This window comes from Perca flavescens, chromosome 6 (genome assembly GCF_004354835.1).
Source record: "Perca flavescens isolate YP-PL-M2 chromosome 6, PFLA_1.0, whole genome shotgun sequence".
NCBI classification, from domain to species: Eukaryota; Metazoa; Chordata; class Actinopteri; order Perciformes; family Percidae; genus Perca; species Perca flavescens.
In genome coordinates, this window is record NC_041336.1 from 11,662,066 (window position 1) to 11,687,914 (window position 25,849).

Below are 25,849 nucleotides of genomic sequence, written 5' to 3' on the forward strand. Positions count from 1 at the left end.
TATATATATATATATATATATATATATATATATATATATATATAAAAATGCTGTAAACTAAGAATACTTTCAAAAATGGAAGTGTTAATAGTTTATTCATCAATTAACAAAATGCAGTGAATGAACAGAAGAGAAATCTAAATCAAATCAATATTTGGTGTGACCACCCTTTGCCTTCAAGACAGCATCAGTTCTTCTAGGTACACTTGCACAAAGTTTTTGAAGGAACTCGGCAGGTAAGTTATTCCAAACATCTTGGAGAACTAACAACAGATCTTCTGTGGATGTAGGCTTCCTCAAATCCTTCTGTATCTTCATGTTATACCAGACAGACTCGATGATGCTGAGATCAGGGCTCTGTGGGGGCCATGCCATCACTTCCAGGACTTCTTGTTCTTCTTTACGCTGAAGATAGTTCTTAATGACCTTGGCTGTACGTTGTCCTGCTGCAAAATAAATTTGGGGGCAATCATACGCCTCCTCAGCATTGAGGACGCCATTAATCCTGACCAAATCGCCAACTCAATTTGCAGAAATGCAGCCCCAAACTTCCAAGGGACCTCCACCATGCTTCACTGTTACCTGCAGACACTCATTATTGTACCGCTCTACAGCCCTTCGGCAAACAACCCGCCTTCTGCTACAGCCAAATATTTCAATGCTATTTTTCTGCACCTCAGATCCTATGTTTTCGTGCATAGTTGATTCACTTGGCCTTGTTTCAGTGTCAGAGGTATGGCTTTTTGGCTGCAACTCTTCCATGCAGACCAATTCTGGACAGACTTCTCCAGACAGTAGATGGGTGTACCTGGGTCCCACTGGTTTCTGCCAGTTCTGAGCTGATGGCACTGCTGGACATCTTCCGATTTCGAAGGGAAATAAGCTTGATGGGTTTTTCATCAGCTGCACTAAGTTTCCTTTGCCGACCACTGCGTCTTCGATCCTGTACGTTGCCCGTTTCTTTGTGCTTTTTCAGAAAAGCTTGAACCGCACATCTTGAAACGCCAGTCAGCTTTGAAATATTTCCCTGGGAGAGACCTTGCTGATGCAGTATGACTACCTATATACTATAAATGGTTGATCATACACCTGACTACAATCCTACAAAATCCCTGACTTTTTGCAAGTACCTATAAGAATTGATGCTGTTTGAAGTCAAAGGGTAGTAAAACCAAATATTGATGTGATTTAGATTTTTCTTTTGTCCGCTCACTATGCATTTTGTAAATTGATAAAAATAAACAATCATTATTTATATTTTTGAAAGTATTCTTAGTTTACAGCATTTTTTTCACACCTGCCTAAGACTTTTGCACAGTACTGTGTGTGTGTGTGTGTACATATATATATATATATATATATATATATATATATATATATATATATAATAGCGGTACAGTAATGCTATGTATGCACACTGGTAAGGTATTTGTTATTCATAGGCAGAGAGGCCACCAACACCCACTCTCCTCTCAGTATCTCCGGCTTGTGAAAGGCTAATCAGATGGTGATGGGCTGCCTCAGTGCATTCAGATGGGCCTCAAGAGTCTCCTTGTACAAAGATTGTGACCACAGTGATGAAGGAGGATCAACCATTGGGCTGACTCCTCAAAGAGAAATGGAAGGAAAATACAGATTTATTGTCAACCTCTGCAGCAAACTCATAGAGCAGACACAGGTGAGACTGTAGGCTGAGACATGACAAAAGGAAGAAGAAACGATATTCTTCATAGTTGAAATGACCTTTCCAAACCCTAATTCAATGGTTTCTTTTTTCTCAATGTATGTAACCTTCACTAGGCTGAGTGCTATCCTCTAATGGTCCAGATTAAATGTATAAATGCACCAGCCACTGTGAGGTAGTACAGAGTAGGATTGTAATGTCATTGTCACCTAATGGTTTACTATACCACGATTTTATTTATTTATTTAGCAATTGAATACGGTCTATATTTCTCTGAGAAACTCTTATAGGGGAAGTGATAATGCTACCAGCAATAACAAACACACAGTAATCCCTCCACCTGTTCTCCATGTACAACATATTTACATGGCTGTAAAACCTTCTCTGTGCCCTTAACAATATCTGTCTTTAATGGGCAGGCTGGGTAAATGTCAAAACTGATGAAGATATACAAACTGAACTTATTATTTTCCTGGCATCTGTAGTTCAAAATTCTCCTTCTTTCACTAAATAGTATTTTCATTATGTAGCTCTAGCCAGCTCTCTGTGGAGCCTGCATGAGGATGAGCATTTAACTATACAGTATAAAAACACACCATCCCTGTGCCTGGTTCTCCATCCTTTTCAATGTTTTATGAAAACTGCAAACAAGATCATTTATTTTTTTCAGCACAGACCTTATATTTAATTAATTATGTTTGCACTGCTGCTGGTTTACTGAACCCCATTCTGTAGGCAATGTAACATAGTGACATAGTTTTTGCTGGTGATGTCGCCCATACATTTCTGTAGGGACGGTGGATTTGAAGCATGGGGTTTGAGTTTTATCACTTGCTGCTCTCTTGGCAGTTTTGAGCCATGAAATTCAATTTTCTGCTGCAGGGTGGAGCTGAGAGGAGTGAGCAAGCACAGCCATCATCTCTTAATATATTCTTAATGGAGCAATCTCCCTCAAAACTGCTTCCAAAACATAGAGTATGTAAAGTTAGGTTTTTAGGCTCTAATGGAAAAACAAAAACCAATCCAGTGTGTTTCGGAGGAGGGTTTGCTATTCCCTTCCGTAAAGATGTGAAGATTTGATGCTTTTATTTGTCATAAATGATGGTAAACTGAATCTAAACTGAAAACTGAATAATCTGTTAAACTGAATATCTTTTGGACTTTTGGTCGGACAAGACAGTTGAAGATATAAAATTGGTCTGTGGTAAATTACAAGCATTTTTCACAATTTTCTGATATATTATTGACAAATCAATTAATCAATGAATTGAAAATATTAATTGAAAATAATCACTCTTTGCAGTTTGTGAATTGATCCTTAAAGTGTATGCTTAAATCCATTGCATGTCTAAATCAGTTTATCTGTGTTGCATACACTGTATAAATTATGGACGTAGTCTCCATGACATCACTCATAGGTTTCTGAAGAGCCAAAATGAAGCTCAAACTGGGGGGGGGGGCTCCCAATGGCTCTGGCTGTCGCCATCTTGGCAGTGCCTAGTGTCTTCTGACTCCCAGCTAATGCAAAAATGGGCAAAGTTTTTTGAACACTGACATCCTTTTGGAGCCAGCTTTAAGTGGTCACTCAGTGAACTACAATACAATTTTTGGCATTTCTACTTTGGCTTAATTTTTCAGCATCGGAGGTTGCTGCTTGGTTGCAAATGTGTAGTTATTAAACATTTTCTACAGCTGCTGAACATGTAAGTCAAAGCTGAGCAATTAATACAAAACAATTGCTTAACATGACTTAGCGTTTATCCAACAGACTCCATTAGTAATGTAAGCACTGAATCTCCTGGCTGGGACATCAGGAATTGGTCACTCAGCTATCACAAACATGCAAGTGAAAATTAAAATGAGCAAATGAAAGGATGGGATCCAGGCTGGTGATGAAACACCAAATGTCTTTCACAACATTTGCGGATGATGTGATGCTGCCTGTCAGATTGAGAATCTGTTGAAACAAAAGAGCTGCAGTTTGTTTTCTTTAGATGACCACAGAATGAAGGATAAGCAGATATAGATAAAGGGAAAGATAGATTACTAAATGATTGTAAGAGTATACAGTAGATCTTTACCTGAAACCAACATTTCTGTCCACATCAGTCCAAATCCTGTGGCCTAAGGGACGTTTGTCAGGCTGGAAATGGAAAGAAATAAAAACTTAGCAGTTAACAGATCTATTAAGTGAGAAATTGAGCGAGACCTGACCCAAAGGCTGAGGCTGAGGCTCTAGTCACTGATATAAACAAGGAATTGATTTCACCTTGGCTGCATGTTCCTGTAGTTCAGGCCGAAGTGATTCTGTTTTTGGGCCTCCAAATGTTTGTCACTGGTGTAGTTCAGCAACCTGTAAAACCTCCTGCCTGTCTGAAGAAATATAAACATCAATCCAACATTGGTGGTGTGCAATGTACTGGTGTACTGATTGATTTTAAGATTACAAGAGTAGAGCTCCAGATATCATTTGGTCCAGACTGAAATATCTTAAATATTTGAATTGCTTTTACATTTTGTGTAAACGTTCATATTCACCAGAGGATGAAGCCAACTCACTGTGGTGATCCTTCCACTTTTCCACTTGCGCCACCATAAGGTTGACCTTTGTGGTTTTGATTGAGACCTCTCAACAACTACTGGATTGGGATGAATTGTAATAACTTTGGTGATCCCTTAACTTGTCATGTGGTCTAATGTTTTGGTGAATGGCCAAATACTTGCAAAACGCATGAATTCCCATCAGCCTCAGCTATAGTTTGTTTAGTGTTAATAGCTTAATGTTAGCATGCTAGCATGCTAATCTAAGATTCCTAACATGGTAAACATTATACCTGCTTAGCATTGTTATTGTAAGCATGTTAGTATGTAGCTAGTAGACACATTGTTTCTTAGATCCTTGAGTATGTCTGGAGGGAACCCGAATGGCACCCGAATATCCCATTTAAACGTGCTGCAATTTTTAATGTGTAATTTTGAATATTCTTGTTTATCTTTAATTCATTATCACATCAGTGCAACTATATTAGATGAATTACTCTTTAACATGAATCATTGCATCTAGTTGCATACTAGTTTTATATACAGTCTATGGTTGCATATTGCCAAAGCTGTCATCATAACCCAGTTTTGGATTCGGTAATCTCTGTATTATATTATTCTGTCCAAATCCTAACAAACATATGGGACATCTACAGTAAGAGAACCACAAACAAACTTCCCCCCTCCTTGTTGGGTTTCAGTTTCAGCTGGCTTTCACTGAGCGTGTTTTTAGAAACCCAGTCTTCCCAGCAGACCTTTGGGTTGTGTGATGTTGGCTTGGCAGTAGACTGTCTGTTCGGCACCCCTGAGGCTACACAGAAAGCTTTCAAAGACTCCCTCCCTCTTGCCTGCTACCCTTCCTCCTCTTTTCTGGATACATCTGCTGTCGTTTTCTTGCTATAATTATTGTGCACAAATAGTCATACGCATAAGCTAAAAACATTTTAATGAACAGGAACCAAGATTAGTTTGTAGTTTATTGGCACTTATCCGGTGTAATTTAACTCATTCAAACCTGATATTAATTACATGGCTCACTGATTTATTGACCATTACACTGCACTCAATGCAGTCAGATAAATGAATAAATACAGAGCACTGGGGGCATATTGATACCATGATGTTTGTAAATGCCAAGATTTCACTTGAACATACAGTATGATAAAGTGGTTTTGTCTAATGCATTATAGTTATATGATATCTATCTATCTATCTATCTATCTATCTATCTATCTATCTATCTATCTATCTATCTATCTATCTATCTATCTATCTATCTGCTCTACCAGGTGAGCTAACCAGGCACTCCTATTTAAGACTTTTTACAGGGTTTTTATTTTAAAACGGAGACAATTGGAGACAGATCCCACACAGAGTTAAAGTTAATAAGCTAACAATAGATAGCTACAGCTAAAAGTGACGGCTAGAAATGAAAAGCTGCTTTTGTCTGCCTCTGTAAGAATTCAAGAACCCATTGGTTTAAATATTACTAATTACTAATTACGATGTTAAGTCTGCCACTTTCAATTGCTGTTTGTTCTCTGTAGCAGCTGTCATTCCTCACAATTTTAGCATCTGTACATAGATATGAGCCATATATTTCACACTAAAGGTAAGGTAAGATCTGATTTAATGTGTTTCCAACTGCTGAAAAAGGATGTTGGGGCGGTTTATGAGAGAGTGTTGTGGTAGTTGTTAAACCGTTGGCAGGGTTGGACCAGAACAAACATGGAGGATATGTTAACCTGCATTGCTCCTGCAACACCTTCAGCACCCTTGTTATTACTGCGGGCAGTAGACTGAGGGAGAGTAGGAAAGTGATGTCTGTCACCTGTTGGTATTGTCTGCGTTTTGATATTGTATATATTGTAAGTAGTTCTGGGTTTCTTTCATAAACTGTTACTATGTGAAGCAACCATTAAATAATGATGTCTTGCAAAAAGGCAAAATAGTTTAGTATTGCAAAATAAAAAATATTTTTCATTTTGTACTTTCAGTATAAATGGGTATATGACAGGACATGAAGCTTTTTGTTTGTTTGTTTTATTTAAATAAATGCAGCACTTTTGGGGATAGGTTTTCACGGTGCTGTTCCCTTTGACACGGCACTATGCTGCTGTACATCGAGTCAGTGTTTTTGGTCATGTGATTGTGTGCTGGCGGCTCCCTCAGGCTGAACATTCCCCCCCCCCCCCCCCACACTGAGCTACTGCTGTTGCTCTCTTTAAAGAGACTGGGGACATCTGCAGTGGATTCCCAAAGACCAGCTCTCTGGGGGCACATCATCTCAGCTTGGTCTCATGAGCACATACATGCTGAAGATGTGTTATTGTTGCAGACTGTAAACGTCTAATGTCTCTCATCTTAGATAATTAGATAGTTTTTAATTCGAATCATAATTTGGTTGATTTTATACTGCATTGTATTAAGGCAAGGTTCTTGTATGGCTGCTTGTGTTTAAACAACATCAAAGCTTTTTTTAAGTACAACAAATGTGTTTTGTATGAAAATGTGTTTCTAAAAAAAGAAGTGCCGTCTCTGGAACATGGAGTCACGTACCTCCCAATATATGAAAAATGGCAATCCCCCTCCAAATATTTGTAATGGCCATGGTCATTAAATGCCTCCAAATGCTAAAAGAAAGCTAGATTTCCCCCCCTTGATATTCAGTGTTAAACCGACTCTAACAAAACACAGTAGATGGTCATTGAACTCCTCCTGCTTCATTAGGTGTACATGTAAACAAGCATCATTGAACACAACAGCTGTGCACACGTGTGTGGGCAAGCGTGTGCCAAAGTTTTTGGCCGTTCTGTATCCTCCACGCGCCACACACAGTTGATTACTCTATAGCTCTACTACACCGATAAAACACGGTCTGTTTAAACTGCAGTATCACTTATGCACATGTTCAGTACAAAACATTGTGTTGTAGGTGAACACATCTGGGCAGGTGTTTTTCTGTGTAACAGGATGGAGGATGATCTGGGTTTCACTTCATCACTTTACTGTATTTGATTTGTCACTAAACTGTGTAGCTGTGAACCGACCAGGTTTGTCTCAAAGTTTCCTCCTTCGTTTTAAACAACATTATACACACACTGAGATATTGTAAATACTTAGTGTAAACATATATTTTGTATTGCTTTTAGTTAAGACAAGTCAAGTTATCTGGATAATACAACACTCACATTCAAAGTGATTTACATAATGCATTTAATTAAAACAAAACATTTTAAAGGAATAGTTTAACATTTTGGGAAATATGCTATATTTGCTTTTGTGTAGCGTTAGATGAGAAGATTGATACCGTTAAAGAAAAAGTATGTGTAGTAGGCCTACGTCTGCACTGAATTTTAGCTGCAGTAACTTTACATGTGTGTAGTTAAGAATCAAGTTTGAAAATGGGTGTGGTCCAAGCAAGGGTGCCAGAAGTAGGGTGGTAGGAAGTAGGAAAGGGGCCCCCCCACTTTATGCCCTTGGCCGGATATGGTGTCGCAGCTGCTGTGATCCCTAGTTTATTCATGTATAGATTTTGTGTGCTAATGATGTGCCCATTTGTAGTGATTGCAGCCTTTTCTTTGGCGCAGCATGTCGACACCAGTTAGACAAACAAGGGCAGCATCACAGTGACATAAGTGTCATGGAAAAGAGCAGGGTGGCCTGCTGATAGATTCATAATGGCTCTCTTCGTTGCTCTTTTCTTTATTTTTATTTTCTCTTCTCAGCTTCATGAGGACTATGATAATGGAGACAGGAAATTAAAAGTAGTGATGGAAGAAGGTGTGTGAAGAGTAGGAGGAGGGGAGCATGACACAGGATGGATAAGTAGAAGGAAGGAAGATGAAATGAAAGGTGTTAAGATATAGATTTTATGCTCTACCTTCCTAACAATAAATGTGTGGTTTTAACATTAGTGTGAGTCCACAGATTGTAATCATGATTTACTTTAGTGGGTACTTCAATCTGACCCTAACAGTAGTAATACCATCTATATACACATTGACCTAATACTGCACCACATTGCAGCCCTGCTTGTTACTCACAGATGTCTGTGTCACAGCATGGATCCATTACCTTGGCTCTGGGTTGTACCACTATGTAAATGCCACGCTGAGCTGTGCTAAGGAGAAAGCGATGAATTAACTGCTGTTCAGTCAATATAGATCAGTGAGCTCCAAGACTCAGATGTCAGCACCTTAAAGCTGTCGTATCCTTTTTCTTTCAGCCGTTAGTGCTGAGCCAGATAATGTGTCCTGTCCTGCAAATGGCAGCACGATGTGAATGCCAATGGTCCTTCAGTATAAATTGGCTCTGATTTTAGATTGTTTAAAAATGGTCTTATAATGGATGTTGCTCCCTCACATGCGCTACACTGCCAGTGTGATCAATCATGTTAACACAAACCCTTTTCTTTGCTTTTCCACAGGATTTGGTAACCGAGCGCACGCTGGCCAAAGTCCAACAACAGCAGCAGCTCAGTGCAGTGGAGCAGGGAGCTGTCCACGGTGCTGAATTCATCAGCTAACAGAAATCCCCATTGCACACTCATGTGTTTGGGCCGCTTGTGATAGCTCCCATTCCTAGCAGCAACCGACCACCACCTCCACATCCAAGATGGACGACGACGGGCGCTACAGAGACGGGCGCTCAGACTTCGTCCGCGGCGCCAAAGACATTGCCAAAGTGGCCAAGAAACAGGTCGGCAAGAAAATGGGGCGCGGCGTGGACAAAATGGCCGACGAGTATACCAAGCGCTCCTATAAACGCTTTGAGGAGGAAGATGATGATGAAGACTACGGCGGCGTGCCGAGCAGCAACGACGGCGGATATTACCGCAATGATAGCCGGGCCAATGACGATGAAGGCCACAGCGACTCCACTGAAGGACATGACGAGGATGATGAGATCTACGAAGGGGAGTACCAGGGCATCCCCAGGGCTGACTCGGGCAAGGCTGGCAGCATAGATGGGGTGACAGCGGCCCAGGGGCAGCAGTTCAGGGATCTGTCAGCCTACGAGAGCGAGAGGAGGAAAGACCAGGAGGAGCTGGCCGAGCAGTACGAGACCATCCTGCAGGAGTGTGGCCACGGGAAGTTCCAGTGGACGCTCTACTTTGTCCTGGGGCTGGCTTTGATGGCGGATGGCGTGGAGATCTTTGTGGTCGGCTTCGTGCTGCCCAGCGCAGAGAAGGACATGTGTCTATCTGAGCCCAACAAGGGCATGCTGGGTAAGATTTCCAGAAATGTTTCTATAAAAACATTTAAAAATACATAGGGCTAACACACGTGATAACTTTGCAATGCAACATGTTCTTGTATTTCTGTACACTGAGCAATTGTTTTCTTTCATCTCTGTGCACTTTCTCGGTTTATTTTTCGTCTCAGTGCCTCCTTTTGGAAGTTTGTACCACTGCTTCAAATTTTATCTCTGTCTTATCTTAGCAGTTACCTTTGCAGTTTATCCCCCAGTAATTGCTTTTCTACAGCCTTGTTGGCAGAGGAACTACAGCTATTTAAGATTCAACTGCCCGTGCAGCCTCTGAACAGCAGTGGAATTTTAATGGAACGCTCAGCCTCTGAGTTCTCTGCTTTAGTTCAGCTGTTTTAAACTGGACAGTGTGTGTGTTATATGTGTCAGGTTGTGAAGGTGATTGGAATAATGTACTCTATTTGTCTTCCTCCTGTTTGCCTCCTCATAGTTTATGCTGCATGTCTGTCGCTTTGCCCACTTCACAGCATACAGAAACACAAAGACCTCGTAATCGTCTCCTATCTTCCGGGCTAATGTCCAATTAGAATCCAAACCTTCCCCACCATCTGTCATTGGCGATCCAGCAAGGACAACGTGAACAAGGGCCAGAGGCCTCCTGGGGACAAAAATTCTAACATACTGTTTAGTTTACCTAAAGAACTTCCATATAAAGTATGCATTTTATTAAACCTGTCAGTATGTGCAAGAAGAAATATCTTTCTTACCCAGAAAGAGATTGTTGAGTTGTTTGTTTTATTCCATTGGACATCACAGTGAGATATTCCTCTCCAGCTTGGTAGTGGCAAGCATTATTGATGTAAAACATGAAAAATAAATGCGACATGTTAAAACATGTAAAGCTCACACCCATTCTTTGGTAGGTTGTTGAAAAAAAGGATTTTGGAAAATTTTGTAAATATAATTTACTCACATCTAGAACGAACAGGAGGCTAATACAAGCCGTAACTTCATCTGTAAATACCACTGGATTTAGGTATGATATTTGAGTTCAAAATATTGCTAAATTTAGTTTAGCTGAACCAAAAATGCTGCTCAATCAACATTATCGATATTATCAACTAAACAGATTGAAGAGGATAAAAGTTCTGTTGAGCTGAATGAATCCAACTATAAGTGACATCAACTTTACAATATGTCGACGTGTACTCAAAATGTTCAGTTGCGTTATTTAAATTTCATGTGTCAGATGAGATCTAATGACATAATTAACAGTGCACTCATAGGATTTTAACTGTTCAACTGTACTGCTGCCACGTCGATGAACATTGTTTCCCTGCAGATGGGATGCCTGTGTATTGAGTGTCTGTGCTGTTGGAAAATGGACATCATGGATTTGGCACTAGTTCTGACGGGAAGAATATTGTTAAACACCTCGATAAAGAAGAGTTTGCTGAGGAAGTACAGTAGGTTATTTTTCAGCTCTAGTAGCTCTACGTAGTACAAGTGTCTGCTGCTGCTCAGTGAGGGTTTGTGGGTTATGTGCCATGTTAATGTGGGCATACTTTCTGCCTTTACTCCAGTTTTCCTGTCTGCACATACAACTACATTTGGCATGCATCCATGCCTTTAATTGGTTACTTTGTTGTGTGATTTTCCCAGTGGTCCATGCACATCACAAGGTGTGTGTGTGTGTGTGTGTGTGTGTGTGTGTGTGTGTGTGTGTGTGTGTGTGTGTGTGTGTGTGTGTGTGTTGCAGTGGTAACAAAATAAAAGTACTTCAAGGAAAAGCAGCAGCAATAATAGCACTGTGGAAAAATGCTCCAGTAAAAGTCCATTCAGGAAGGAAAAAATTAAGGAAGCAAAGAAAAAAAGATTTTTTTTGATTTTGTATGTTAGATGTTACTGCAGCCACCAGATAAAACTGTGTAGTAAAAATTACAATATTATTCTCTGTAGTGGAGTAACCGCATAAGTAAGTCTTATAAAATAGAAATAATCAAGTATAACTAACCTCAAATTTGTACTTTGTACATTACTTTTGACCAAATATACTTCCTCCCTCCCTTCTCTCTGGTTGGCTTTGTGTCATGCCAGGGGGGAGCCAGTAGGGAGACACGACCGGCCCTGATTCCCTCCCCTCTCCTTGTTATGCAACATGCCTGACTCATGCTAGTCTCCTTTGCTCATGCCTCTCTGCATCCCATGATTTCTAGTGTCCTCTCCCCCAACCCCCATCCCTTTTCTTCTCCACACAGTCCAAATAGAGCTTCCTCTGCCGTCATGCAGCCACTTTAACATGACGCACTGTGGTGGAATCATGTATTGTGTGTGTGCGTCCGTACTGTATTGTGTGTGACAGAAAGCGCCTGCACATGTGTGAGGAGTAATCGCCTGAAGAATATTAACTCCCTTACTGCAGAAGGCGTTCAGATGTACCCAGAGAGAAGGATTCAGAGGCAAACATATCACTGCTTGCTGACAAAAAAAAACTCCATCCAAAAAAAGTAATTCTCTCTATAGCTTTTTGACTTTGTTAGATTTGTCCTAAGTACATATCACAGATCCCATATTCATTGCACATTTCCAGCAGCACAGACATTTCAAATGAAGTAAGGAACTTTAGAGCAGAAAAACCGGAGTACGGCTTTAAAATGTCAGCAGCGATGCCCGTGTGGTGCAGCGTTTTTGCAGAATGAGCTAGAGGAGACACTTTCACAGGCAGCAGAGAAGCAAAGAGTGGTTGTCATTGATTTGTCCTTGTTGTGAAGCTGCGGAGGCTGAATCTGCAGCGTTGTTGGTTTGCCGTAATGGGAAGAAGAAAGTGGGGTTTGTTACATGATGCAGCAGCTCTGGATAATACTTTTAATGCCAAGAATATTATTGTTACACTGTTAAGGCTTCATTGTTCTCTGTCTGCTGCGACAATTTTGTTAACAAAGAGAAAAATACCTGGTGTATAATATATATGAGACTGTCCGATCAGAACACAGGAAAAGAGTCACTCGGTTGAATGGCACCCACACTCCAGGATCCAGCCAACTCTTGGCAATAGGACACCACAGCTCCCGACATTCTGCTGAAAACCGACACAGGCACCAAGCTCCCCGTCCGACGCCTGCACACTGGCCAGCAGGATGCCCTGCAGTCTGTGTTCAATTCCTCCACTCTTGCCTCGGTGCCCCCTCTGATGTAGAGATGGAGATGGCCGCAGAGATGGTCCACATAGTCGGGATCGTAACCATAGGTTGTAGCTGTTAACCTCACCTTTTCCCCTGTGTTTACTCTGATGTTTACATTTGAAAACTTGACCGGCCAGCTGGCTAACCGACAGGAGAGGCAGGTTGCAGGATGATTTCCCTATCCTCATTGCCATCACTGTCCAACGTCAACCACATAAAGCACAACTCAAGACAAGTCGTAAAATAGACAATCCAGCATAAATGTTGTAGAGCTGACAGAGAGGCAACTTGAGAGGTCTGCGTCTTCTTCAGGAGTTTGCAGCTATAATCTTTGCTCTGTGAATTGGCAAAATTAGCTATTTCTTTGACCAAGCTATTGCACACTTAATCCTGAGGCTAAAATAAACCTATAAACCTTTGTGTTTCATAATGTCTCCTTTTCCTTTTAATAAACCTATAATTAAGAGCTAAGATCAAGGACGAAGGGAGATAGATGATGAAGAGAAGATGGGAGAGAAGGACTACATGTACCTGTGTCTGTTTGATTTGTTGGCACCTGTAGGAGATGCTGGCAGTGGACTCTAAAACATTTTTCTACACATTATTTTTGATGGAAATGTGTGCCAGAAATGAATTAAGCTTGGATATCAGTATTTAGCTAACATCTGAAAATGAACATGCAAGTTATCAGGTGATAGATGGTTTTAATATATTTCCCTGCTGTCAGAAATAATGTTTTGATAGAATGTCAAACATAGAGCTCTGGATTATGTTTTAAATTCCCCAGAATATTTGATTGGGATTTTTACAAAAAAAAATTTTTTCCATTTCATTTATATTTTAGGTGATTGACTCTTATCCAGTGTAACCAAAAATAGTAAAGCCTGTTAATAGAATACAACATACCTAGATTAGCTACACTGCATGCAACAAATAAGCACCCCTTTAATAGATGCATTTAAATACCACATGAACAAGAGCTACCTCAATGAGCACAGACATTAAAGAGAGAGTAGCACATTAAATGTGATTGAGGATTTCATTTCCATCCATATGCCATATAGAGCTATATCAGTTTATTTCACAAGTTATTTTCACGCTTTGAAGGTGTGTTTGGCATGACAACCTGCATTCACAGCACAGCACTCACTGTCACAGGGTGAGGCCGCTGCTGTAAAACAATAATTTTTTTTTTTTAGCTTCCAGTGGTTAGCAGTGAGGATGTGTGATGGCTCACTGGCCAAGTCAACTAATGAGAGACTGCATTATTCTCTGATGCTGAAGAGCCTCAGCCCCCGGCTCATTCAAAAAGCCCCGTGTGCTCCGGCAGAGAGGGAAAACTGTCTATTAATAGTGCCCCCCTGCCCTGCCCCCTCCCTCACACACACGCACAAGCACACACTAGCCTGGAACCTTTGGGAAGCCTGTCACAGGGCAGACTGGCCACCTTACTCCCCTCCCCCCTGCCCTTTTTTTGCTCTCTCTCTCTTCCTCACTTTCCATTCTCCCTCCCCCCTTCCTCTCCAGAGAGATGAGGTGCTCAGCTGTCTGCTGAAGATTCCTGCTTCTTGTCTCTCTCGTTCTTTCACTCCTCGTCTACCTCAACTCTCTTTTTTTATTACCTCTGTTTGTTTCAGCTCTGTCTGAAAAGATTTTACAGTATTTTATAGTAATGTATATATCATATGAATTGTTAAAGAATGAAAGAGAAAGCAATAGTAGTTTGTGATATTGCACATCCCCTACACCTTACCGTTAGCTGTACCAATCCATTGGAAGTCATATTAAATAAATATGAAAATGTAGATACTGAAGAGCGATGAAACCCTCAGGGAAAAAAAAACTGTCTACCAATAACAAAATGCATAATATAATGTGTTAAATTGTCAAATAAATATAACATGAATCAATGGTTGGCAGCTTACTGCTGCTGGATGTTTAAAAATGCAAAAATCCTTGTTGGCAGAATCATGTGTCACCTTCAAACCTCGTTATGGCCTTTGAATCTCCTTGTTGCTGTTTTCAAGACACTGAATACAGAGAAATGCAGGATTACTGTACACACAGAAAATAGCAGCTCAATATTTTGTAGTACAAAGGGTTGTACTGCAGCTTGGCTGCAAGCAAACAGTTGCTGTTTTACACATCCAGCAGTTACGGAACAACATTTGTGTTTATTTAGAGTCGTGTTTCTGGCTACCTGGCAAATTTAAGTCTAACATTTACCCTCCTTTTAGCTTTGTCTTTACTAGCTCTTGAGGGAAATATGTTGCGGTTTAGCTGCTAAGTAGACCACAATGTTCACGAGCAAATGTTTCTGGTGCTGAGTGTTTTTAAAAAGTGTTTTTCTTGATGGAAACAGTTGCTTGCTGAGGTTGAGAGTGAACCAAAACAATGTAATCCATTGTTGATATAAAAATACCGATTATAGCCACCTTAAGTGACTTTACCTTTTAGTTCAGGCTTAATTGGTACAAATAAGTAAGTTTCTAAGACTCTCAGAAACTGCTTTGTAGCTTTTATGGTGGATCATTAGGTCTAAATATGAGCCGTGTCCCAATTCAGGGACTGCAGCCTTCAAAGTCTACCTCGGCCGCATCCTTTGGAACGTACGAAGGCCGAACCGAGACCGAAATGAGACCGTCTGGTCTGTAGAGCATTTCCTGTTTGCGTCTAAATGGTCGCCTAGCAACCTTGACAGCTGCACCTGATAAGTGATCAAAACGTTAACTACAGCACCGAAATGGAGCCTGAAGTTGTTCCTTTTTATTTTAATAATACATAATAAACCCTCATGTACATGTGAACATCTCTTGTCTCCGAGACCAGGAGAGCTCGTCAGCTCACAGCGGGGTCTTTGAGCACGACCAGCCGGCGAGATATCTAGCTACCCCCACAGAGCTAGCTGAAATCAAGCCAGTTTATGGAGCTCCTCAACTCCGAAGCAAATTTGGTGCCAAATTTTCAATGTGTCATCAATTTTAAAGTGACTCATACACACACAGGTACTATTCTTGTGCCTTTTTCTTTTGAGATAAGCTTTGTAACATTCTGTCAAACTTCTGCAATTAAAATATAAACTCACAATCTCAGGCTTTATTACTTAATCTCGCTGTTGTCCTGATTGCTGTTGTTTAGTGGCCAAACTGCGGTCACAAACTGATTTGCCCTTTGCATATTGATGACAGCAAGATTTGGCTTGCGGTCAAGCTTTGCACTTAAGTTTGTCTCCTGATGAATTAAAAATCAGTCTCTGGTCAGTCCGTTGTCTTACAAGAAGGTAATTTATTACAGTACTGGCGGTAGGAAGCGGACTCCACACATTAGTTGCTTTTCTGCTTGATAAGCCCCCCCTAATCATACCCATGAGAATAATTTCATAAAAGAGGGGTGTGAATGGCTCTTCTCCGGGTAGCTTCTCTTCTTCTCTAAACACCAAAATCCAGTGAGCAACAAGTATGCACCCCAAAGTGTATGTCATTTTATGCCACACTTCCCAATCAATTATTTTACCTCCCAGAAAAATTTTACTCTCGGGCCAAATGCAGCTTCTAACAAGCCACACAGATAGACAGACCTGAGTCTGCTGAATGTGATGACAGAGGGAGATAGAGAGGGCGAGATAGTGATTCAGTTACAATGAGTGCTGAACAGGATGGCCGGTCAGCACAGTAGCCCCAGACATCAGATGTGAGAAGATATACTCCCTTTTCGGCCCATCCTGGTTCACTGTGGCTGTCTTTCTGTCTGTCTGCTCGTCCACCTCGGTGCTGCTGCATTGCGACATTGCCACTATGAGCTGTATTGTCAGGAGAAGTGGCTCACAGCCGTCTCTTTCCTGCCAGGGTAAAAAAACACACACACACACACACACACACACACACACACACACGCACAGTACACAGAGTACACAAAGTACACACTTATCGTACATGAGAACATGGGATCATTGACAGAAACTCACAGGAGTACACTACACACTCACTTTCTACGATACACACACATACACACCTGGGATCATAGAAAGACATATGCACACAACGAATCCCCTACAATCAATCAAACAAGGGAATTAAAGTCCCCTTCTTCCTCAATTCAGCACTGCATTGTTGACACAGAAATATGCAGACAGATCAGGGACAGAGGGATCCAACAGATCAGTTTAATGCCCATGTAGGCGTCTTCTTCTGTTTTCTTGCTTGAATGAACAACCCATGATGGCTTGTCTGTCTGGTTCATTTACCCCATTGAGCAATATGAAGCCAGGGCCGATTCTGTGTCATTTATTTGCAGCAAACACTATCAGCTTTTGTGCTGTGATTCCCGTTGGGTGGAGGAACAAGTAGTGCCCTAATTATTACTGCTTTTCTCCTTGATTGTTGGTCCTTAAGGGAAATAGCAGTGTAGAGCAAGTTGATCATTACAACCAAATAAGCTGTCTTAAAACAACAGTTAAAACAATAGTTTAGTTTTGAAAGTGAAGTGAAGATAGTTAAGTGCAATTCTTAATGGTAATCCTACCATAAAACAAAGTAACGATTAGCTTCTAAACACCACAATAACGCTTACAGATTAAACTGAAAGTTCGTTCTTGTCTTGAGTCAACAGCAGTTGACAAAACAATTTCAAATCAAGGTCCACTTACTCACTTTTTCAGGAGCTTCTGACTATACCACATGGTCTTCATCAAGCCCAGTATCCGAGGAATTACTTCCTTATTCAACGATTCTGCACACTTTACATCCAGTGCCAATGCAGGAAGTTGTGTGTTCTTTCTGTGGAGAGGAAATTAAGTGTGAGAAAGTACTTTAAGGTTAGGATATCTTCATCATGGTTACAATAAAAAGGTTAAGGTTAGGGAAAGTACTTGGTCATGCTTTAAAAAAACAACACTGACTGTCTTCCGTGTGAAAGTCCAACGTTTTTTATGTCCCATCCATCCGCCCCAACCTCCTCACTAAGGGAACTTTGTCACTCTATTATAACGTCACTGGACATCCTCCTTTTGCCGGGATTAAGCAATGGTTAGGGTTAAGGTTAGGGTTAGTTGCCTTTGAAGTCGACAGTTGCAGCGCTGCCTTGAAGTCGACGTTGGGGGCTTAAAACTCCATCGTGCCCTTTTGCCCTTGTCAGAATTATTACGGCTGCTAGAAGGCTTTGTCACTTGAATGGAATCATATATCGTTTTGGGGCAGTCTTGCAGATATTGTAGAAAGCGAGAATTAAAAAAAACATTGCCATCAGAAAAAAGCCTAAACCAAGATGTCAGATAAATTAATCTAAAAAATCAACAAAATTGACGCCTGGATTTAATTTGTCCATGTAATGCAAATAATATAGCGTATATTCCAAGCTTTTTACATACAGAAAACTGAGAATGACGCATATGTCAAGGCCAGGCACTAAACACCGCCCCTTTTCTTTTTTATTCGCTCGAGAGATCTCACCAATAACTTGTTTCACTGCACTGCTCAGGGAGCGTGGAGACTGCTGGCAGGATGTCAATAAGGCCGCGATTGCAAATGTTTCAGAAAGCTAGACAGACAGACAGGGAGACAGAGAGGCTGGCTTCGATAAGCACATGGGGTGTGAGTAATGTTAGCACCTCAAATCATAAGACTGGGTTGCCAATGGTGCTGTTTGTTTTTGTTATCAGCCTGTCTGCTCCCTGGTGGTGATTTCCTTAACAGCTTTTTCCATGATAAGCAATCTATACTGTCTCAAGTAGATGATAGTGGAGGCATTAGGATGTTTTTGGTGCAAGAAAATAGTATAAAGCAGTACTTGTAAGGTGTTAGGAGTTATCTTTGATTATTTTCTAACTGTTAAGAAAAATGACTGTTATGTTAAAATTATTGTTATGTTAAAGGAATAGTTTGACATTTTGGGATATACACCTATTCACTTTTTTGCCAAGAGTTGGATGAGAAGGTTGATACCACTCTCATGTTGGTACGTGAATCATGAAGTTACAGCCAGCATGCAATTAGCTTAGGCTATCATAAAGAGTGGAAACAGCAGGACACCGCTAGCCTAGCTCTTTCCAAAGCTAAAAAATCGGCAACTCTAAAGTTCACTACTTAACATGTATTATGTGTTGTACTTGTTGAATCTGTACGCAAACAGAAAAGTTAAAAATAGTCATTGTTGGAGCTACGTGCTAGTGAGCACAGGGTGAACTGTTTCTTGTCTTTATCCTAACCTATTATGATGTTTATGTTCTGCCATGTGATTTTTCTTGTGTAATTTTGTTTTAAAAAGTGCTATACAAAAAAGGTTGGTATTTGTATTATTATGATCTTGACCCCTTGCTCCTCTGCTGTGGTAGTATATGGTTCAGATGATTATGGTGCACTTCTCTCCCTCTGTTTCATGCTCTTGCAGAATACTTAGGTAGTCAATTAAGGCTGCCAAATGTGCTAATTTACTGGACAATGGATATCTAGTGAGAGTTGATGTGAGGGCTGGAAGTAATATCAATGAGTTTACTGATGAATAATAACTCATTATCATGCCCTTTGTTTCTTCAATTCCTCATTATCTTGTCCCATTGCATGCCCCTGCCATTACTGTCTCATCTGTCTTACCCACCAACTCTTCCCTCTTTCTTCCATATCTTTGTTTCCCTCTTCCTCTCTCCAGGTCTGATCGTGTACCTGGGGATGATGGTCGGGGCCTTTGTGTGGGGCGGCCTGGCTGATCGGATTGGTCGACGGCAGACCCTCCTCATCTCCCTCTCCATCAACAGCGTGTTTGCCTTCTTCTCATCCTTCGTCCAGGGATACGTCTCCTTCCTCTTCTGCCGCCTAGCCTCTGGTGTGGGGTAAGAAGACAGATGAGTCACACAGGCACAGCAGCCAGAGCTGGAAATGAGATAGTCACGACTACTGTGGCACATTAATTTACTTGACAAGCAGAGCAATGCCACGTGTCAGAGGACAGATAGAAGTATAGAGCTCATATTGCTGTTAAAGGAAGTCCACCCTCAGAAACTTAATTTAATGATCCCCTGAATTTTCATCTAGTTTTTTAGAGTGGAATGTCTTGACAATTCAAAATTTGGCATACACATTCATGTTCCCCACAGGATGAACTGTAATTACCGTGATGTGTTTTACCACCTCAGCTGTAGTTTGTGTTGTGGATTATAAGCAAATGTTAGCATTAGCACTAAATTAAGATACAAGGTACACTTGGTAAACATTGTTTGTTTAATATCAGCATTTTATCAGGCTGAAGTAAGTGTTTAGCCCAAAGCGCTGCTGTGTTTAAAGCTTTAGTGCATAACTTTTTGATATTAATAAACGTCCGTTACATTCAAGCCATTGCCAAATGAGTTGCTAAAAAGCTAATTAAGACTATCAGCTCCACACAACTCTCTCTGTATTTCTCAGTATGGCTATGTTCAGAAACTGGTGTCGTCCGGTGACTATCGCATGCAGAAACTCGAGTAAAGATAATTACCTTTTCCCATCACGTTTTTTTACTCCTCCGTGTCCTCCTTGGCGACTAGCAACTGTGGAGGAGGGGTGGAGGAGGGGTGGGGGCTGTGCGCGATCATGGAAGGCTTGTATCATGTGGATGTGCCGACAATGTTGTTGTCATTACTTAGAATTCCTCATTGGGGGGGAGAGAAACTACGCACTATAGCTTTAAGTACTACTCTGAGGAGCTGCTCGCATTGCTGTAAAATCTTGTTGATAGCACCACTACGGGGGCATCAAAGTCAAATATTTTCAAATTCTTCAGCTAATGGCTTCAATTTACAAAGTAAAACAACAGTAATATCTGTCAGTAAAAAAAAATGTTTTACCGGCTTCTTCTTTAGTAACATTTACTAAAAATAGTGTAGCTCAGCAAATGTTAACTGCTCTTCCAACCCTGCCTTCCACAATCTGCAGACTGTGAAACTGTAACTCTCTTTTATTCTGGTGAAATGTGCATAGTGACCTATTCATTATGGATATTGGTGCCATTTGCAGTGTGGAGAACTTTCAGCTTTTTCCAAATCGACTCATTGTATTAACAACCTCTGCCCCTGTTTGACTGCAGAGCTCTGACTCTGAATGTGGCATGACTTGCCATCGGTTTGTACATTTTTCTGATGGAACATGTACTGAGGCTATAAAGATGGTGCTATTGAATGCAGTCAGCCGGGCCATTATTGGTCGTCTTTAATAAGCTTTAATCTACATTCTTAATCAACAAGGCTCCTCAGCAAGGCTGCTCAGTTGTCTCTCACATCTCCTGCTGCTTTTTCTTAAAACCCTTTCTTTTAAATGTATTGTCTTTCTTTCTGCTTTTCTCCATTTGTTGTATTTTTTTTCCAACTCTTTTCTTTCTTAACAACTTTATCAATTATTTTCTTTTCCTATTTGCCACCTTTTTAATTTTACCATTTATCATTCTTTTGCTTTTGCCTCCCCTCCCCTCTGTTGTTTCTCCTCTTTCTTATCTCACCCACCATTTGCTTCTCCCCCATGTGGATCCCTTTTTTGTGCTCTTCTTTTAATTGTCTTTCCCTTTTTAATTCCTGCCTCGCAATTTACTCCCCAGTATTGGCGGCTCCATCCCCATCGTGTTTTCCTATTACTCTGAGTTCCTGGCTCGGGAGAAGCGAGGAGAGCATCTGAGCTGGCTCTGCATGTTCTGGATGATCGGTGGTATCTACGCCTCTGCCATGGCCTGGGCCATCATCCCACACTACGGTGAGAAAAACAAACGGATCACTCAGTCAGGAAATCATTCTCCAAGGCAATATGTTGCCTGTTAGTTATTGTGTCAGTTAGCTACACAATAATATTTTCTCTTTCCTGTGGAGATGTAATGCCATGGTTGTTTTCATTTGACAGTGGTGGAATGTAACTAAATACATTTACACAAGTACTGTACTTAAGTACAATGTTGTGATTGATACTTGAAAAAAGGAAATGGAGTAAATAACTTATTTTTTGTATCATGCAACTGCTCAGAATGTTGACATGCATACTGTACAACAGTTCCAACCTATTTTATACAGTCTATGGTTCCAACTTAATTTATTACAACCGTCCAGATATTTCTCTTCACACAAGTGCTGAGTACAAAGAGAATGGATCAATTGCATTGAAAACAAAATGAAAGAGAGCGTCTTAGCTTACAAAAATTGAGCACACAAGACAAAAAGCTACAATGCAGTTTTTAATCACTGCAATTTAAAGAAATGCATACAAACCAATTACAGTATCCAGGGATAGAGAGGAAGCTTCTTGTGCACACAATTCTAGTTTTGTTGTCTTGCAGCTGAAACCCTCTCTCTCTCTCTCTCTCTCTCTCTCTCTCTCTCTCTCTCTCTCTCTCTCTCTCTCTCTCTCTCTCTCTCTCTCTCTCTCTCTCTCTCTCTCTCTCTCTCTCCTCATTTAGGATGGAGTTTTCAAATGGGCTCGGCCTACCAATTCCACAGCTGGCGTGTCTTTGTGTTGGTGTGTGCCTTACCCTCTGTGGCGGCCATCTCTGCCCTCACCACCATGCCCGAGAGCCCCCGCTTCTACCTGGAGGTCAGCCTGTCAGCTCTCGCCACTCTCAGACCTTGTTGAAATATTATTTGAATACATTTTGACTCCTTGAATGCATAAACAGCCTATAAACAGAAGGCATCAGTGCTCTTGCAAAGTGGAAGATGCTGTTCTGCAGACAAAGTGCTGCTTGCACACTTTTCCAGAACATTTTGAATAAATAAATAAATATGTGCATGTTTACATCCTGGAGCAGGCTCAACTGCAAGGTACTGTCAGATACATAAAATACTGCTGGTTTATATTCATATTCAGTATATTTTGAACATTGACACTAAAAGATAAACAGGAAAGTTGGCGATAAAGCAAAAGAGTTTTAAGATGATTCATGTTTCAGATGTTTTGATAATGTTGATAGGCTTACATTAAGGAATGTACACAGTATGTGTATGTCTAGTGTCCTGGTGATTTTTGTGGTCCATTATCTACATATTCCAGTAGCTCTGTTTATGTGCTACTCAGATGCTTTTAGCTATTTTAACCACAACAAATGATATATTGTTATATTGCTGGTTTAAACAAACGGACACTCTTACTTCAGTAGTAATTTACACACTCATGATTTTTCATTGGTTTAACTTTGATGTTTCAAGAACCCTGTTATCACACACCCACCTGCACGTCCTTTGATACATCAGAAGGCATCAGTGAATCGTTTTAGTAAATGAAGATGCAGCTGGTTGCAGAGAGAAAACACTGAGAGAAAAAAAAAGATGTATGAAAGGACATAAAATACAACATTCTATGTTTAATTTAGTCTTGATTTGGTCTAGCTTTTGATCATTGCTTTAAGTATCAGAGCATAATTTGGCAAATCTGTGCATAAGAACTGAATGAGTAACAGTTACCTTTCCCTCAACCACTAAGCTAACTGGCTGTTGGTCTTTACTTCATATAGCCATGAGAGTGTTTCAGTATCAATCATCTCATCTAACACTCTATAAGAAAGAGAATAAGCATATTTTCCAAAATGTCAAACTATTTCTTTAAAGGTCCAGTGTGTAACGGGTTTAGTTGGTCATTATCAAAATCTGTGTTGCCTGTTCACAAACTTGTCCTTTTTCATGAATATTTACCACCACCATCAATTCCAAGTATTCCTTTTGGCTTGAAATTTTACATGAACTGGGGTAGACGCTCCATATTCATGCGCCATCTTTAAATACGTTAGCCGGTAAGGGACATATAGGACATACTGCTCCGCCTTTCGCGTTTTCACTGTCACATGATAAACTCACAGGTGCTGTTAATGCTGCTAATGGGTATCATAGCTTCCCAGCCCCGGCAAGTTTGAAGAAGGAAACGTGGAGGACCACACGTATTCAAAATCCAAATTTCAGGAACAGGAGTCTTCTTCTTCGCCACAAAAAAGAAAAAGGATATTGAAAAGAGCAAGAGACCGGCTTTTTTAAAGCGTGAAGGCTACCGTAGCTGTAATACGTACTTTGAACTGCGTGGTGCGAGAGAGTTGATTGCGATATATAATCTCAACGCTAGATGGGAGAAATTACTACACATTGGACCTTTAAGATCTTGAACCATATGTACCAGTTAAACTATAGCTTGTGCATGTAAAGCAGCATTTGCTAAATTAAATCAATGTGTTAATCAAAATAGGGCAAAGCTGTGTCAACAATTTCACATCTTCATGTTGACCTCCTGAAAAATGTATGGTGACATTTTCCCTAATTGGCTATTTGAATGTTGATTTTTTAACAAATGTAACATTTGAGGAGTCAAAGTTTTGTGGTGTCACATCCATTTGTCACTCACACCACAGCGTCTTACAATTGAGTAATGATTAAAACGAAACATCACTCAGTCTTTCACCAAATCCCTTACCAGGAAAAAAAAACTAACTATAATACAAACTATAGCAAACTGTAAAAAGATATTAAAATATTGAGCATGACTTAAGGTTTACACCACCTGTTGATGCGGTTTTAATTTCCAGGAGGTACTACAGTAAAACATGAGTGCTGACTAACATGTAAATCTGCTTTTTGTTTCTCTCCTCCAGAATGGGAAACATGACGAGGCGTGGATGATTCTGAAGCAGGTCCATGACACCAACATGAGGGCCAAGGGTTACCCAGAGAGGGTCTTCTCTGTAAGTCACACTCAAGAATCTTATGCTTTACACTTACTGTATGTCTGTATGCAGGGGTATTGTCATCACACAATGCATATGTGTGTCTGTCTGCAGGCTAATGCACTGCAGCAGGTTTTGAGCTCTGTGCTGCATAACTTTGCATTAAATTAAGTTAAGACAGATTTTCTTTAAACTACTGTAATCTCTTAATGGTTCAAGGTACACAGTTCGTATTGAGACTTAAATGGAATATGGGGACAAAAATACTTTATAACCTCTTCTTACTACATTAACGAGTACAATTAATTATCATAACTGGCCATGTTTAAAATATCATAGTGTTAATGGTGAGACATATCAGGTGCCACTCATTATATGATAATTAAGTATGGATGAAGCTGTTTTATTGTTTCAAGGTTGTGTGCCTATATAGGAGAGCTCATTTGCAAGCTGTTGTGAATCTGCTGCACAGATTTGCTTTGATTCATACTTTCATTTGTAATGATATGGATGAATAAACCTATGGAAAATACATACATTCTACTGAGCGTCTGTGATATTTCAAAGCAAAGGTTTACAAATGTAACCATGCTGAAAGACTGAACAATCAGTTAATTTAGGTTTGTGCGTCTGAAATCACATTCAGAGTGTATACTGTACAAGCATGTGTTGTGTTCTCACACCCGCCACATCTTCTTTTTTTCAATGACTTTTGTGCATAATTTGGACATGAATAAATATTACAAACCTTTTCAATGAATGCATCTGCAAAGTACTTTGAAGAGGAACACATCATCATTAAACACAAAAATGTGCTGTTGTTTCCAGGTGACCACCATCAAAACAGTGAAGCAGATGGATGACCTGGTAAACTTGGGCGATGGTGCCGCCTGGCATCAGAAATGGAAGATAAAGCTCTCAACACTTTTCCATCAGGTGACAGTTTTTTTATTTATTTATTCTTTTACAAAAACTTCACACTCGACAGTGTGCTTCCTTGGGTCCTGAGCAATACACCTGCCATGACATAGTTGCGTCACACACCCAGATTGCGGTTCCTCACGGTCTGATACACAGAGGTTAACGGGGAAAAAACACCAGGGTGAGACTAAACCATTAGGCAAGGTAGGCAACTGCCCGAGAACCCCCCAAGTAAAATTGTCCCAAACAGCAATAGATTTATTATGGTGTTTAGATATGAAAAATATTTTATTATTTTACAATTCTTACTCATCGTACCCCAAAATAACTTACAATACAGAAGGCCCCCAAAGCACTTAAATGCAACTCAACTGTCAGAACTCAGATTCTGAGTTCAAGGCTCAGCTAAGGCTTTATCTATGTTAATTCCTTTTGTCTTTGTGGACAGTGTTTTTAGTGTCAGGATGTGTTTGTCTCTCAGCACGTCCTGCTGAGGCTGTATCTGTTTGTTTGCTTTATGTCTGGAAAGGGATTCTGGGACATGGTGTTTATTTATTGTAGCTGATGGAAAGAAACTTGTTTTTTTAGTGATGTCTGGTGTACGTTTACTTTGAATCCAACTCAACTACTGTATATATTTATTATTTTCCCTCTGTGTATCCAC

The 25,849-nt window shown here is 40.4% G+C and overlaps 1 protein-coding gene and 1 long non-coding RNA gene across 2 annotated transcripts in view; one reads left to right on the forward strand and one right to left on the reverse strand.

Annotated features, from left to right (window-relative positions):
* Positions 1-25,849, forward strand: part of sv2a (synaptic vesicle glycoprotein 2A) — a 46,995-nt gene that overhangs the window by 13,751 nt on the left and 7,395 nt on the right. Inside the window, exons 2-7 of the mRNA XM_028581585.1 lie at positions 8,655-9,455; positions 19,261-19,441; positions 21,175-21,326; positions 22,021-22,154; positions 24,193-24,282; positions 25,093-25,200. Of these exons, the coding sequence (XP_028437386.1) occupies positions 8,843-9,455; positions 19,261-19,441; positions 21,175-21,326; positions 22,021-22,154; positions 24,193-24,282; positions 25,093-25,200 (1,278 nt within the window). The 5' untranslated portion in view covers positions 8,655-8,842. The remainder of the gene's footprint in view (positions 1-8,654; positions 9,456-19,260; positions 19,442-21,174; positions 21,327-22,020; positions 22,155-24,192; positions 24,283-25,092; positions 25,201-25,849) is intronic.
* On the reverse strand, positions 15,923-17,607 carry LOC114557883 (uncharacterized). The gene is made up of 3 exons (XR_003692858.1): positions 17,516-17,607; positions 17,268-17,393; positions 15,923-16,456 (listed from the first exon to the last, which is right to left on the reverse strand). It is a non-coding gene; the product is annotated as an uncharacterized LOC114557883 (long non-coding RNA).